The sequence below is a fragment of the Sycon ciliatum genome, chromosome 10, assembly GCF_964019385.1.
Source record: "Sycon ciliatum chromosome 10, ocSycCili1.1, whole genome shotgun sequence".
In the NCBI taxonomy this organism is placed as follows: Eukaryota; Metazoa; Porifera; class Calcarea; order Leucosolenida; family Sycettidae; genus Sycon; species Sycon ciliatum.
Genome location: NC_088652.1, coordinates 517,069 through 532,797, shown reverse-complemented (window position 1 = coordinate 532,797; position 15,729 = coordinate 517,069). Strand labels below are relative to the sequence as shown.

General features: G+C 45.4%; 2 protein-coding genes across 2 annotated transcripts in view; both read left to right on the top strand.

Annotated features, from left to right (window-relative positions):
- The first annotated feature begins 855 nt into the window (after positions 1–855).
- Positions 856–1,590, top strand: LOC135826188 (uncharacterized). The gene has a single exon (XM_065338819.1). The coding sequence runs from the start codon at positions 856–858 to the stop codon at positions 1,588–1,590; it is 735 nt and encodes a 244-aa protein (XP_065194891.1).
- A 9,283-nt stretch (positions 1,591–10,873) lies between these two features.
- Positions 10,874–15,729, top strand: part of LOC135825641 (uncharacterized) — a 32,992-nt gene continuing 28,136 nt past the window's right edge. Inside the window, exon 1 of the mRNA XM_065338255.1 lies at positions 10,874–10,942. Coding sequence (XP_065194327.1) covers positions 10,894–10,942 — 49 coding nt within the window. The 5' untranslated portion in view covers positions 10,874–10,893. The remainder of the gene's footprint in view (positions 10,943–15,729) is intronic.

The following is a 15,729-nucleotide window of genomic DNA, read 5'->3' as shown; positions in this document are numbered from 1 at the left end:
ACTTACTATGGACGCGAAGATACGCGACCTGGTGGCGGATGCAAGGACCTACTCCGCGGACGTCGTCGCTCTACAAGAAACCAAGATACAAGACAACGTAACGGCAACGCTTGAAGATATTGACTATTGACGTTCAAGCCAGAAACTCCTGCGTACGGCTTGGGCTTCTTGGTAGCCCCCCGCCTGAGCCCGTTCCTGCACCGCTCCTGGACACCGGCGGACTGCGAGCGGCTGGCCGTACTGCAATTCAAGTTACCTTGCAGCTGTGGAAAACGGACGTTTTGCTGAGCTTGGTGAACGCGTACGGTCCCACGTCAGCTGTATCGGAGCGAAAATCAGAAGTCCTCGATAAGTTTTATGACCAGTTGACGAAAGTATTACACGACGTCCGGGGCAGCTCAGCTATACCGGTGCTGGGAGACTTCAATTCCAAAGTGGGCCGTAAGCAACGTTATGAAGAGTGCCTGGGAAAATACAGTAAAGGCAAGCGGAATGCCGATGGAGACGCTCTCATTGAATTTGCGCAAATGAACAATCTTTTAATGAGCAATACGTGCTTCCAACACCCAAGCCGAACTCTAACCACCTGGGAAGGCAAGAGCCCAGCCGGTAAAAGGATCTTCAATCAGATCGACTTCATACTATGTAACTCGAGACAAAGAGCTGTGCTGCAGGACGCCAGGTCATACGCTGGCACAAGAACCTTTTCTGACCATAGCCTAGTTATGGCCCGTGTAAAATTTAAAGCTCTTCACCCTGTGTGGAACCGAGGCAAAACAATCCGCAAACGCAAGTTCAACACCATGCATGAGACTGGTCAATGACAAGAAAATGCAGAAATTATACCAAACGAAAATGGAAGAAGCGGCACCTCAACTCCTCAATGTGGCAGAAGCAAGCGCAAGACTCACGGCAACATGCTCATCCATTCGCAAGTTGGCAACTGGAGTAGTCGGATACACACCGAGCAGAAGCAAGCTACCCTACGCTACGGATGAGGTAGACAAACTCTCAGAATTGCAGGGGAAGCTGCGTATGGATCTTAATAGCACACCAAACATGAATAGAAGAAATGAGCTGCGAGTGCAGCGTAACAGAGTGCAGAAGGAAATCCGAATCCTGTCTCGACAGCTGGCGTTACAGCATCTTGAGAGCCGCATCAGAGAAGTGGAGTTTCTCAAGAACGGGCCAATGATGTTTGCAGCGATAAAACTGCTGAAACCAAAGTGCCCACGAGATTTAACCATTGTAGACAGCAACGGCAAGGCTGTCCTTGGGCCAGGAGAGCAAGCGGATAGAATAGCTGAACATTACACTGGGAAATTCTCTCCTACTGCTGCAGAGCCAGCGGTTACGCCATTTACAGGAACACCGAAACCCCTCGATAAACCGATTTCCACAGCAGAGGTAGCGAGCGCAATGAGTCGTCTAAAGAACCAACGCTCCTGCGGGCCTGATGACATACCGGCCGAGCTGGTCAAGTACGGAGGCCCTGCACTTGCAGAATGCCTTAAGCAGCATTTTCAACGATGTATTCACTCAGCACAGCCAAGCGTCCCTTTGAGATGGTGTACTAATCGCTCTGCATAAGCCAGGTAAACCCAAAGGCCCCATGAACAATTTGCATCCGATAACATTGCTGACCACTGCCAGAAAAATCTTCTCCCTCATCACACTTAGCCGGATCAAAGCTGACGTAGAGCGATAAATATCTCCATCGCAAGCAGGGTTCCGTCAGAACAGATCAACCGCAGACATTGTGTTTTGCAAACGGATCCTGGCATCAATTGTTGAACGCTTCAACACCACTATCTACGTGCTAGGGTTGGACCTGAGCAAGGATTTTGACACAATAAACCGCACAAAGCTGCTTGATGTCATGAAGCAAGAGAAAATCGGAGACGCGGACGGTTTACGACTGGTTAGGTACCTGCTACCTGTCACAGCGCTGACAGTTCGCCTGAACGAAGCACAGTTCTCACCTTTTGGGACAGCTCAGTGGGGGTCCCCCAGGGCGATGGATTGTCACCGGTACTGTTCACGGTTTATTTGGAAGCAGCCCTACGAATGGTACGTGACCGACTGCCAGCCCGACCATCAGCAGACAACATTCTACCTGAAGAAACAGCTTACGCCGATGACGTAGACTTCATCTCCACATCAAAATCATTCCTTACCAGCACCCTACCCGGCATCGCAGGTGTCTTCTCCGAATGGGGTCTTACCATCAATACCAGTAAGACTGAATGGATCCGTATTTTCCTGGAACCCACTTTGGGAGATGCCACCTCTACAACATCTAGAAATGTCGGCACAACTCGTGGTAAAGAAGCTTGGCGACAGGTGAAGACACTCGGCTCACTGTACGGCTCCGGGGAGGACGTAACGCGCCGTATTGGCTTGGCTGCAAGAGCATTTGGAGACACTCTGAAGTTATGGTTCAAACACAACCTGCTTTCTACACCCATTAAAATTCGTTTATACAACACTTTCGTTCTACCAATCTTGCCTGCCATGGCCTGTCCAGTGCACAAGAAAAGCGCCTAGATGTGTTTCATAGGAAACAGCTGCGGTGTACCCTTGGAATTACCTACCCAGATGTCATCTCAAAATTTAATGCAGATTTATATGCTGTTACTGGCCAGTGCTCTGTATCTGAAATGGCCAAGCGGGACAGGTGGAAGCTATTAGAACATATATTACGCCAGCCAAGTGACATCCCTGCAAATGTTGCTCTCACTGCTTTCTGGCCATATGCTACCAGTCAGCCCTTTCGAATAGGTGCACCCTGCTCTTGCCTCACCACAAGTCTCCAGCGAGACATCCGCCTCACACCTATCTGCATTTTTAAGCCCAGCTACCTTCGTGATCTCGGCACCTATGCCCGCGACAGAAAACAATGGAGTTACACCTGCTCAGCCATTTAGTCTAGTACTGCTCTTCTTAAATTTGACCTTTATTACGAGACTCTTCTTTTCTTTTTCACTTCGTTCTCCCACTCTCACACACACATGCTCACAGTTAATTCTGCAGTCGTGAGTCCCATTCGGGACGGATACGAGAATAATAATAATAATAATAATAATAATAATAATTAACTGGTTTTGAGGGAAAGAGAATAATAATAATAATATGTCTCTTTCCCTCAAATCAGTTACAATAATAATAATAATAATAATAATAAAAGTTTGCTCCCCACACCGGAGCTCGCGCTTTTCCGCCGACTTTACTTACTTTCACTACTTCGTAATAATAATAATAATAAGCTCAACATCCGAGTTTCAAATAATAATAATAATAATAATAATAATAATAGATGCAGACATGGCCAGACAACAACGAGTTCATGGAATTTTTAAGGATTTTTATGTTATTCAAAATCGATTTTCGTGTTCCGCTCATCAGTGAATAGTATCGGAAATGAGGGTACTGTGTACAAAAATAGAACATTTTATAACAGCATAATTAAAAGTGTGAAAAAAAGGAAGTGCTACAGCATTACATAATAGGTGTCAAACATAGTGCTAACATATTATAACTGAGTGCAGGCACAAAGCATGAGGTGATACAGTGCAACATGACACAACATTTACATCTGATAACCAGCTACGAGAACAACTTAAGCGCGACTACATGCTTCTTTTGTTTACAAAGAACAGGATTATGCACACGAATACATACAGCTTCCAGAACCTTCAACTGCTTAACATAACTTGCACGGCACAAAACAGAAAAGTGAGAATCATCGTACACACTAAGACAATCTGGACGTGATAACAAGTGACAAAATACAGCTGACTTTTTGCTCACGTCGCTCTCTTCCGTCTCATCCCGCTCCTTTCCTTCAACCTCCTCCGCCTTATCCTCGTCCTCCGTCTCATCTTCATCATCATCGTCCTCATCACCACCATCATCATCATCAGTCACTTCCTCATCATCCGTTTGATGCTCAATCTGATCGCACTCCTTATCACCCTCCAACATGGCTCCATCATCTCCACCAGCATCACAAGTCGTTTGACCGCTGCTCCGCGTCACCGTTGCTGGGTTCTCTGCTACTGCCCACCCATTTCCAATGTCCATTTTGCGTGGGCCAAGTCCATTCCGTGCATAAATTTCAAGTGAATAGTTTGCTGTGCTTCTTCTGGGTCTATGGGTAAGGATATTGGTTCCATTTTGGTTTGTCGATGATCTTCCTCTCTGTCCAGACACAGTCGGCACCGTGGATCCCAGCACCGGGGGGACCACCGTCTCGGTAGTCACCAAAGGTAAAGGGGGTGGCTCAGGCGGAGGCAAGGGCAACTGCCGAGGTGAGGGTTCAGTGTCTCTCGGTGGCCCCTCCTCCATTCCAGGTCGATGATGTTGTGCTAGAGTAGGCTCCGCTGCCGTTCGGAGTGGGTCGAGAAGTGGTGGCCAAGTCACTGATGGCGAACCCACCCCAGCCCCAGCCACCCACGGCACCCCAGATGGTGCGGACGGTGGTGGCACAGGAACAGGCAAATGTGCCGTTGCACTTATTACCACCAGCAGCCAGAGCAAAGCGGCCAAAGCGTGGTAGGCCGTGTAAGAACCCAGTTAGCTCAGTAGACAAACACGCTGTGCCGACAGCGTAGTGGGAGGGGGGGGGGAGAATTCCTAAGGATTAACTTGATTTTTTACAGATACTTCGTAGTTGCGTGACAATACTATCAGTCCTCCAGGACTGCAAGGACTTTGCATCAATCGTCTAGCTATCATCAATTTTATTTCATGGGAAATGTATTTTTGTCCTGTGATAATTATGTGAACTCCACCACACTCTTCCTCTAGTATGATGTCAAATACAATGGGATCGACAAACGCAGTGCCAGTGTACTAGTAGTAGTAGGAGGAGAATTGCTTGTATGCCGATGACAATAAAATGCTTCTCAAGATAATACTCGTATTGCATGAAGTAACTGTTTTGATGTCACAAACATGACATTGTGTCAGTGAAATTGCATCGTGACAACAACTCATTGCATTTCCATCTTGGAGAAGAATGTTTGACTGACGGTAACGCTGTACAGATTGTTTAAATCATCTCATTTCAATTTATTTGCAGTGAAGTAAACACTGTGGAGTACACTACAATGTTGGTGTGTCTGTGCGTCTTATTATTATTATTATTATTATTATTATTATTTTCGTAATACGTATTCGCATGCAACGACGCAAATCCACACAATTCAGTAGACACTTTTTCTATCAAACGTTTTCTTTCCCTTCTCTTCAGGATAGTACAGGGAATGTTGGAAATTATAAAAACACATAACTATATAGAGAATGAAAGAAAGAAAAAGTCAACACTTCAACATAGGTGTTAAAATGATTAAAGTGTTAAAAACTCAAAAACAAACAGCTGCAAGTTGTAGACAAACACGTTGAACACATCAGGGAACACGTGTCACACTTTCACGAGGTGTGACACCAAACAACTGCAACGATAACACATTCTCCTTCTGTACACATAGTTCTGGATCTAGTTTACGAATATACAGAGCTTCTAACACAGCAAGATGTAATTTAGACCTTCCACGAGTCAAAATCGAAAAGATATCATCACTATACAACTTACGACAACTAGCACTGCCCGACAAATGACGCTTGATGGACGATGTCCGATCACTTAGCTCTGTCACCTTCGACGCCTGCCGTTGTTCTCTTCCGTTAGGCTTGTTTGGTTGGTTGCTCCGGTCCACACCTCCAACGTCCGTTGATTTCATGTCCGTTTTTGTTGATTTCATGGTCGTTTTCGTGTCACTTCTTGGTCTTCCTCGTTTCCTCTTGTTGATCGTTGTTGTCACTTCCATTATCGACGTATTCAGATCCCCAGTACTCCGTCTCTTCACCTTGCTTCTGGTAACTCTTCCGGTGTCTATGAGCTCCAGTGTCACATTGGGTGGTTTTCGAGACGGTCTCTCTCGCTTCCTCACGCTTGTCTGAGATGGGCCAAGCTCTTCGCCCGTCGAGGCGGAGGCGCGCATGCGTACATCTACACTGGACGCAGACAAAGGCGTTCCAGTATCGGACTGCACAGCACATTTTGGAGGACGGCCACGACGAGGACGAGTACCACGAGCGTCAACAGGAACAAGACCTAACGGCACATGTTGACGGATGCGTGCGCCCAGGTGTTGAAGGGTTCTACCTACGTACCGATCTTCACATTCTCGGCACTGAAAAAAATAGATAAGGTTGCTTCTACTAAGGGTAGGTAGAACGTCCTTCTTCACACTGAACGCACGCGTCGTTCCAAATACTAAATACAATTTCACGCACGGGTAAGACGAACAGACAATGTTGCGCACCTCCTTCTCGACGCGCGCAGAACCAGCACCCACCCAGGGTAAGCGTAGTACCACGGGGCACCTGTCCGGTCAAAATGGTTTCGGATCCTGCGTGATTGGTTTGTTGTTAATAAGTTATGTTAGTAGTGACGAGGGGTATCCATTGTTTGTCAAAATTGATGTGAGCCGCCTCAGTTCTTCTTGAAGAAGGTGAGGAGAGCAGATTCGATGGGCACGATAGACTAGTGCTTTGACAAGGTGAACTTTGGATTTAGTTGGTGTGTAGCTTCCCCATGGAATATACAAGCCAGTAGAGGTGGGTTTTCTGTAAACCGTCATGTCTAAACTCTTGGTGTCGTTGTTGCGGGTAATATTGACATCTAAGAAGGATATCACACCGTCCCGTTCACCTTCTGCAGTGAATTTTAATGCAGGATGTAGTCCGTTTAGGGTTGTTAAAAAGTTCTCGCAAGTTTCTTGGATCGGACATCGTCCATGAAGCGTCATTTGTCGGGCAGTGCTAGTTGTCGTAAGTTGTATAGTGATGATATCTTTTCGATTTTGACTCGTGGAAGGTCTAAATTACATCTTGCTGTGTTAGAAGCTCTGTATATTCGTAAACTAGATCCAGAACTATGTGTACAGAAGGAGAATGTGTTATCGTTGCAGTTGTTTGGTGTCACACCTCGTGAAAGTGTGACACGTGTTCCCTGATGTGTTCAACGTGTTTGTCTACAACTTGCAGCTGTTTGTTTTTGAGTTTTTAACACTTTAATCATTTTAACACCTATGTTGAAGTGTTGACTTTTTCTTTCTTTCATTCTCTATATAGTTATGTGTTTTTATAATTTCCAACATTCCCTGTACTATCCTGAAGAGAAGGGAAAGAAAACGTTTGATAGAAAAAGTGTCTACTGAATTGTGTGGATTTGCGTCGTTGCATGCGAATACGTATTACGAAAATAATAATAATAATAATAATAATAATAAGACGCACAGACACACCAACATTGTAGTGTACTCCACAGTGTTTACTTCACTGCAAATAAATTGAAATGAGATGATTTAAACAATCTGTACAGCGTTACCGTCAGTCAAACATTCTTCTCCAAGATGGAAATGCAATGAGTTGTTGTCACGATGCAATTTCACTGACACAATGTCATGTTTGTGACATCAAAACAGTTACTTCATGCAATACGAGTATTATCTTGAGAAGCATTTTATTGTCATCGGCATACAAGCAATTCTCCTCCTACTACTACTAGTACACTGGCACTGCGTTTGTCGATCCCATTGTATTTGACATCATACTAGAGGAAGAGTGTGGTGGAGTTCACATAATTATCACAGGACAAAAATACATTTCCCATGAAATAAAATTGATGATAGCTAGACGATTGATGCAAAGTCCTTGCAGTCCTGGAGGACTGATAGTATTGTCACGCAACTACGAAGTATCTGTAAAAAATCAAGTTAATCCTTAGGAATTCTCCCCCCCCCCCCACTGCTCCTACCTCCCACTTTCTTGTAAGCTTCATTTTTATTTAGCCTACCTTCGGCCAATATTTGATTATGCCAATACGCCTTGGGTTGGATTACCCTCTTCCGCTGCTGCAAATTTTGAAATACACCACAAGAAAATCCTTAAAATTCTCCTCCGTCAACCCCGCATACTCTCATCATCCGCCCTTTATAAAATCGCTCACACAACCCCGTTATCACATGGACGCAGTGCACACCTGGCTTCTCTTGTCCATTCTATTAAGCCTGAGTTGTGCCCACCTCATCTCATGTGTTTTAATTGGTTCTCTTCTCTAAGAAGTAGAAACTCGCTCTTACTCCCTAAGTGTAACTCATCCACTCTTTTGTGCTCCCCTCTCTTTATTGCTTATTCTGTTTGGCTCACTCTACCCATAGAAGTTAAGGATCTGACCTCCCTCCGCCTGTTTAAGATCAGTGCCGCCCCTAATTAATACGACATAAATAGCTCATTATCCACATGTCCTTTGCGTCTCTGTGTTTTTCACTGTTTTTATTTGACATTATCTTTCTTTACGGAGTTGTTGTTGCTGTTCATTTTGCTACTCTTTCTTTTTCCCTCCCCTTACTTTTATTTATCGCCGTGGTTGGCAATCACCCACTCTCTTTTAAAGTTAACATTGGCCGCTGTTTCCACCGAGTCTTGAGATGTAATAAATATAAATATAAATATATGCGATGTTTTCTAAAAAGGAGAAGACAAGAAAGAGAAAAATAGTGAATGAAGTCTCACGCATTGAAAAACATGAGATAAAAACAACTAAAAAAGCCGTGATCAGATAGACCCCCTAACATGGTTAAAACACAGTCAGCACGTTTCCACACTAAATCAGAACAAAACAGTCACCAAACAAAAACAAAAAAAAAACAAAAAAAACAATCAAAATGGATCCGGTTTGAAAAGTGAAGTACTAAGTCAAATCGGTCCATGTGAAAAGAACATTGACGGTCACAGTCACGTCAAAAGATGAGCACGGGCCCGGCAAGAGAATTCGAAGGTATAATACAAATGCATCGCCAACAGCAATGAAAACGTCCACATAACTACACCACAAGAGGAATAAAAATGTTAGCGAGTGCAGTGTAAGAAGTTTACAAAGTGTCAGTAGTCGGCATAATACAGTACTAGTGCATGCTGAGAGTGTGATAGCAATCTTTACTATTGGTCCTGGCAATGCATATGTTCAGCAGCATTTTACTCCTTTCTATTCCCTTTATTTTTTACAATGAAGGCAAACACGGGTCGAGACAAATCCCTTGTTGCTTCGTCGTTGGGCTTCACCTTGTTTTGATTTTCACGGACCGTATCTCTGAATTACCTCTCTTCTTCACTAGTTAGCCGGCGAGCTGTTCAATCGGACAGCCTGGCAGGTACGCCGTCGTCATCGATTGCTCGGGATGTTTCTGAAGCACGCCATCTCTGTGGTAACTATGTTACGCTACTGTTGCTATGCAATACCTGTATAGGCATGCTTTATTACGCTTACGCATTGAACCTCTTCAGATTGGATCGAAAGCCCTTAGGCGTGCGCGTGTGTCACACTTCTCAAGAGAGGACAAACACTGCATCTGTTTAGACTGAACACACTCTGTATCAGGAACTCGGAAAGGCTTTGCTCCCCACACTGGTGCTTGAAGAGAATTAATTCACACTTTGAATCCTCCCAGGATTTCTATTTTCTTCTCCAAGTTGTTTTACTTGTTCGATCTCAGTGCCTATATAAACAGACGCACAGCGGTTACAGTTGGTGTTGTGTCTGTGTGAGCTTCTGTGGTACGTGCCTGACATCCTGCCATTCAGCGTCGAAAGTCCTCTCCCAAGCCATGATGGTAAGACAAACATTAGCGCGCTCTCTTTCATGTGTATTTTCTGTCATGTACGATATTCTGTTTGGCACTTTGCCTACATAAACGCACACACATAGTACTTGCATGAGACCATAACTTCATAAGGCATGACAAGCCCCGTTGGGTTTATCAACCATGTAGTGCTTTGACGATGATGTCTTGGTCCAATCTGCTCCTGCCAAACGGAGAAAGTGGTCGGTAACTGTTTCAGATGCGTGAGTGGCCTATCGTGCAGAGTCACTCTGTATACTACACTCTGTACAATACATGCACAGTTGATGAGTTATGGACTGAGTATTTTAGTGATTGGTAACGGTTGTAGTTGTGTACGTGAGTGTGCTAGCGTGTAGGGCCAGTCTCTGTGCGCACCACGTACCGTTTATGAGTTATGGACTGAGTAAGGTAGCGAGTCAATGGTAAAACTAACTCTATTTTGTGGACGACCAGATGAAGCGCTGAACGGAAATGAAAACTATTCCGGCGGACACACACACACATACACATACACATACACACACACACACACACACACACACACACACACACCTCAGACCTCAGATCTCAGACCTGCCCATCGCGGAAGCGATGATAGCGAACAGCTATGTTAGAAATAGCAACTTGGGCTGGGGTTACACCATTCAACAGCTTGCTTACATATACACCCACACACACATACACACACACACACACACACACACACACACACACACACACACACACACACACACACAGACGGCATGAAACTACCAAAGACAATGGCGGGACCTTGTACTTGTACTTTTACTTGTACCAGAGCATGCAAACACACCCAAGTCATCTTGAACACTCGCACCTGCATTATTACTTGGTGAAGGATTTTCATCACGGCCGAAATGATGTTTTGTGCTACTGCCCCGTTCAAGCCTAATTTGTCTGCGTGGGGCTTGCCGAGTTTTGCAGCCTCCAATGGATGGCTGTGCCTCCCTGGCTGTCTTGGACGCTAAGGTGACCCTTTGGAGCCTTGGCCCGTGATTGTACGGACTATGCTAAGCTTCTCTAGCTAGCTCTCTGATCATCACGTGTGACTTCATCTTTTAAATAAAATTGTGAATATTTTTGTGAATATCTACCCGGTATATTAAACAAATTGTTCTCATTTTGTTCGGTCCTGTTTATGCCACAGGCTGGATCCGCTGTGTCCCTGCTTGTACTAGTAATGTATGTACTCCTCCCTTGGGTCACCACTGGCAGCCACGGAATAGAGCGTACGTTTGGACGATTTAATGTGTGCATGCATGCGTGCATAGAGATGTTACTTCGCACATGTGAACTTCCACTTGACCTTAGAGCAGCGTACCACAGTGATTGGAATGTATACCAATCCACTGGGAAAGAGGAAAGAATGTCCTAAGGATGCCCTAAGCTGCTGTGGATCAGAGAAGTTCGGCACGTGCAGTAAAGGGTCCCGTTCAGTATAGGGACGTGTTCAGTGTTGCCTAAAGGATAGGAACGCGTTGAGTATAGGGAGGGACGTGTCCAGTATAGCCTGCATGGGACGCGTTCAGTTCAGGGACGCGTTGAGTATAGCCCAGTTCAGTACAGGGACCCGTTCAGAATAGGGACCTGTTCAGTATATGGACGTGTTCAGGATAGGGACGTGTTCAGGATAGTGTCGTATTGAATATAGGGACGCGTTCAGTAAACAGAGGTGTTCAGTAGGGACGCGTTCAGGACAGGGACGTGTTGAGTATAGGGACGAGTTGAGTATAGGGACGAGTTGAGTATAGGGACGCGTTCAGTAAAGGGACGCGTTCAGACACGTCAATCCATGTATCCTGAACGCGTCACTATATTGAGCACGTCCGTATACTGAACTTAAGTTTACGGACGTGCTCAATATAGGGACGCGTTCAGGATGTTGACGCGTTCAGGATAGGGACGGTCCCACGCTACATGTGTTGCGACTTTCTTGGTGCTATTTACCGTAGATTCTACGTGTGTGATACAGCTGGCTGAGATTTGAGGAGCTCATGATTTTTTGAGATGTTTGCTTGTGGAAGAGGGATCAGAAAAAATGCTCTCTCATGACTTGTTTTCAGGTGAGATTATGCTCTCAGGTTAGTAGCTGCGAAATCGATTTCGAAAATAGATACTTCGAAGTAGATTTCGAATAGCTCTATTGAAGCTGGCATGATTTATTCCTTTGTTCGTGCTGTGCCCTTGAAGTGTTCCTGCTTGTTTGGTGCGTGATGAAAGCGATTGACATTCTCTTGTCTCGGTAGGAACAGTTGTTACTTGAAAGAGAGAGAGAGAGAGAGAGAGAGAGAGAGAAAGAAAGAGAAGAGAGAAGGAGGTTCGACGACAGTTGCGCAGGGAGATCCCACAGTTAAAGTATATGCCACCTAGCCTGGAAAGGATGTGGGCAGGATGTAGTAGAATGGAATTTGGGGAATGAGTCTGATTTACTGACCTCGCATAGCTTCAAGTGTTCAATTATAAAATTGTGGCGCGGTGCGCATTGAGCAGAAACGTGAGCCTGACTGACTTCGGCACCAACGGAATTTTGTATACCCAATCCTGTAGACAGAGGTAGAGACGTAAGTAAGCCGAGCTACCGGTCATAGTTCAAAGGGGTCACCACAGAGATTTTAAGATGGCTCTTTGCTCTAGGACTAGAGTGCTCCAAAGAGGAGAAATAGCGAGAGATGCGTAATACAAATATTCTACTTAAAAATAGGAAGAGATGCGTAATACTAATATAATAATATTATTATTATTACACAGCTTCGCGTAATGGAGATACGGTAGATAAATACAAAGTAAAAACATACCATATCCTGTTCCGCCTCTGTGTTTCTTCAGCAAGATGGCAAAAGCACACACGCACTAACAATCTAACAAGATGAAAGAAAGCAGATGACATGAAGCTAGTCGCAGGCTGCTGCAGGCCTTCGTCCTAGTTAGTTATTCGGATTCAATATTCCATACACTCCTCCATTCCCGACGATCTTGCGCCCACTGGCGTAGTTTGGCCAAGTCGGTTGTCGACTTCATTGGAATTCCTTCGACTTCAAGCTCTTTCCGAATTGTAGTCGCCAGTGTGGTTGTTGGTCTTCCCCTCCGTATAGCAGTTTGTAGACTGACGTAAAGCTGCATTGCTTTTTGAGGTGGTGTGTCAGGATAAATGCGGAGTACATGGCCAAGCATGGCCATTCGACGGCTTTTCACGGTTGCCGAGAGGGGCGAACTGCTGCATTGCCGGTAGAGCTCATCGTTCGAGATGGTGTTGGGATACAACATTCCAAGTAGATTCCGCAGCTGCCTTCTGTGGAACACATCCAGTTTCTGCGATTCAGCTTCGGTGAACCCACACGTGCAGCAATTGCACAGAATGGTTGGCAGCACGAAGGCTTTGTACAGCTGTAGTCGACGGTATTTTCCGACGTGTGTGCGCCTCAACCAGAGAGTGTACATATTGCGATATGCACAAGTTGCAAGTTGGAGACGCCTGTCTAGGTACTCTCTTGCACCCATAAGCGATCCGAGCTGCTTGATCTTTTTCCATGCATCATTGTTGCATGAGATGTGCACCCACTCAGTTTTCGACGGATAGGGGGCAGGTTGTCACAGTGCATCTGCGAATGAGCTCATCGCATACATAATGTGTATGACTGTAATCATAGAGTGGAAACCCATGATACATTGTATGGAGATAGAGTTACTTGAAATTGAGCAAGTTGTTTACAGGCAAGACAGAATGCAAGAAATTGCCTTTCCTGTGCCCCCCCCCCCTCCCCCCTCCCCCTCCCCCCCTCCCCGGCGAACCCCTTGGTACTTTTTGCAATATATTCCACTTTGATTTCTCTGCCTCTATCTCTGCCTCTATCTCTGTCTCTATCTCTATCTTTATCTCTATACCTCTATCTCTATATCTCACTCTCTCTCGCAAACAGACATGTGTTCTCACAAAAGATTGCACAACCGCACGCACATACACAAACAGACACACACAAGCATAAGCACTCACGAACACACATATACACGCGCACACACACACACACACACACACACACACACACACACACAAACACACACCACATCGCATCGCATGCATTTCACTTCTAAGAAGAGTACATTCCCTGTTTTTTTATTGCAGTGTATGATGTATCATGCTACTCATGTATTGCGCATGTACTTCTAGTCGCTATCACCCGTGTAACGTTGCACGCCTTGCATCACGTGATTGCGTCACGTCTTTATTGGACTTATGCAAGCATGCATATTCTTGGTGAAGTGAATCAGATGGTCCTTCTTGTCTCTCTCTTCTTCGTCACCCAGGAATGTATAAAATTAGTTTCTAAGTCTTGTCACCAAACTAGTTCCTGTTCTCTGGTGGTGTGTATAAGAACATAACAGTGTACAAGTGGTTAAGTTGCGGGGACGATGGGAATCAACTAGTTGTTACCAACACCAGCATGAGTGGGTTGCTGGTGATCAGTTCTGCCAAAGTCTAGGCAGCCATCTTGTCAGCTTTCCCCAACTCACGGCTTGCAGGTCAAGTTTACTGTCGTTGTTTGGTCTTTTAGTAGTCCATACCAGCTACACCAGATTGCTGGGTGGACTTCAATACCGTGATGAGGGAAACAAGTTGAAATTGTCGCACAGTGTGGTCGATTTCAGCCGCCTTATTTATTTATTTATTTATTCAACATCTCCTGGCCCGTCCGAAGACTGCCAATAAACATGAGAGGTCAGGTGATAGCCAACCACGGCAAGCTAAAAGGGAAAAAAAAAGAAAGATGCTGTCAGAGAGGGAAAGGAGATAGGGAGAGAAAAAGAAAGGGAGGCACATTAATAATACATGGGATCACTTCGGATGAGACAGTGTGGAAAGCTGGACTGTGAATTTCCTGATATCCTGGCATGTCTTAATGCTAGTAGGCAGGTTAGACCAAAGGGAGTATGCTGAGAAGAAAGGGGATTTCAAAAACAGAGAGGAACTAGCTCGGGGCAGTGATAAGGCATTGCGTGTTGGTCTAGTGGTAACAAACCAGTTGTACTTGGCAATATGTTTCGGGACTTGGGCTAGGAAGATTTTTTGCACAAGGATACAAAGATGCTGCTGATGTCGGGCAAGAAGAGGGTGCGTGGAAGCAAGTTTATAAAGACAAAGGGAGGCAAATGTTTGGTCTTTTCGAAACAGAATTTTCAGAAGCAAGCGTTGATGTACCTCCAGTCTGTGGAGTAAAGTCTGAGACAACCCGCACCAAGCTATATCGCAATAGTCAAATATAGGCAAAATGTACGACTTAAAGAACAATTTTCTGCAGTTATCATTCAAGTGTTGGCAGTGGGGTTGTAGCATACCTAAGGACGCACTCGCACGCTTGCACACAGACTGGACTTGTGGAGACCAGGAGAGTTGGCGGTCGAGAATAACGCCCAGGTGCTTGTGCTCGTTAACAACTTTAATAGGTGTACTATTTAGACCAGGAAAATACAGAAGTTGAGTGGGGGGCGAGGGAGAGAAGAACATGGCCTCGGTTTTGGCGAGGTTAGGCTTCAGTTTCCAGGTTTCCATCCATGTTACTGTAGCGTTGACCCCGGACTGCATGGATGCCGTGAGGTTGTCTGCCGAGCTGTCGGAGCACATCAGAGCAGTGTCGTCAGCAAAAAGACTTACATTTGGTACAAGGGCTGGCAAGTCATTAACGTACAGTAGAAATAGGAGCGGCCCAAGTATGGACCCCTGGGGTACCCCAGACACGACTAGTAATGGGTCTGATAGGGAGGTAGATACTCTGACAGTCTGGTGGCGGCAGGAAAGATAGGATGAGAGCCATTGCAGGGCTGGACCGTGTACCAAGAAGACGGACTCTAGCTTTGCAAGCAGACCACGATGCCAGACGGTGTCGAAAGCTTTCGCTAGGTCAAAGAACACGATGCCAACATGCCGCCTGAGGTTCCGCTGGGTGTAGATGTCTTGTACTAGACGTGTTAGTTGGAAAGTTGTGGAGTCTCCACGGCAGAAACCGGATTGAGATGGTGAAAG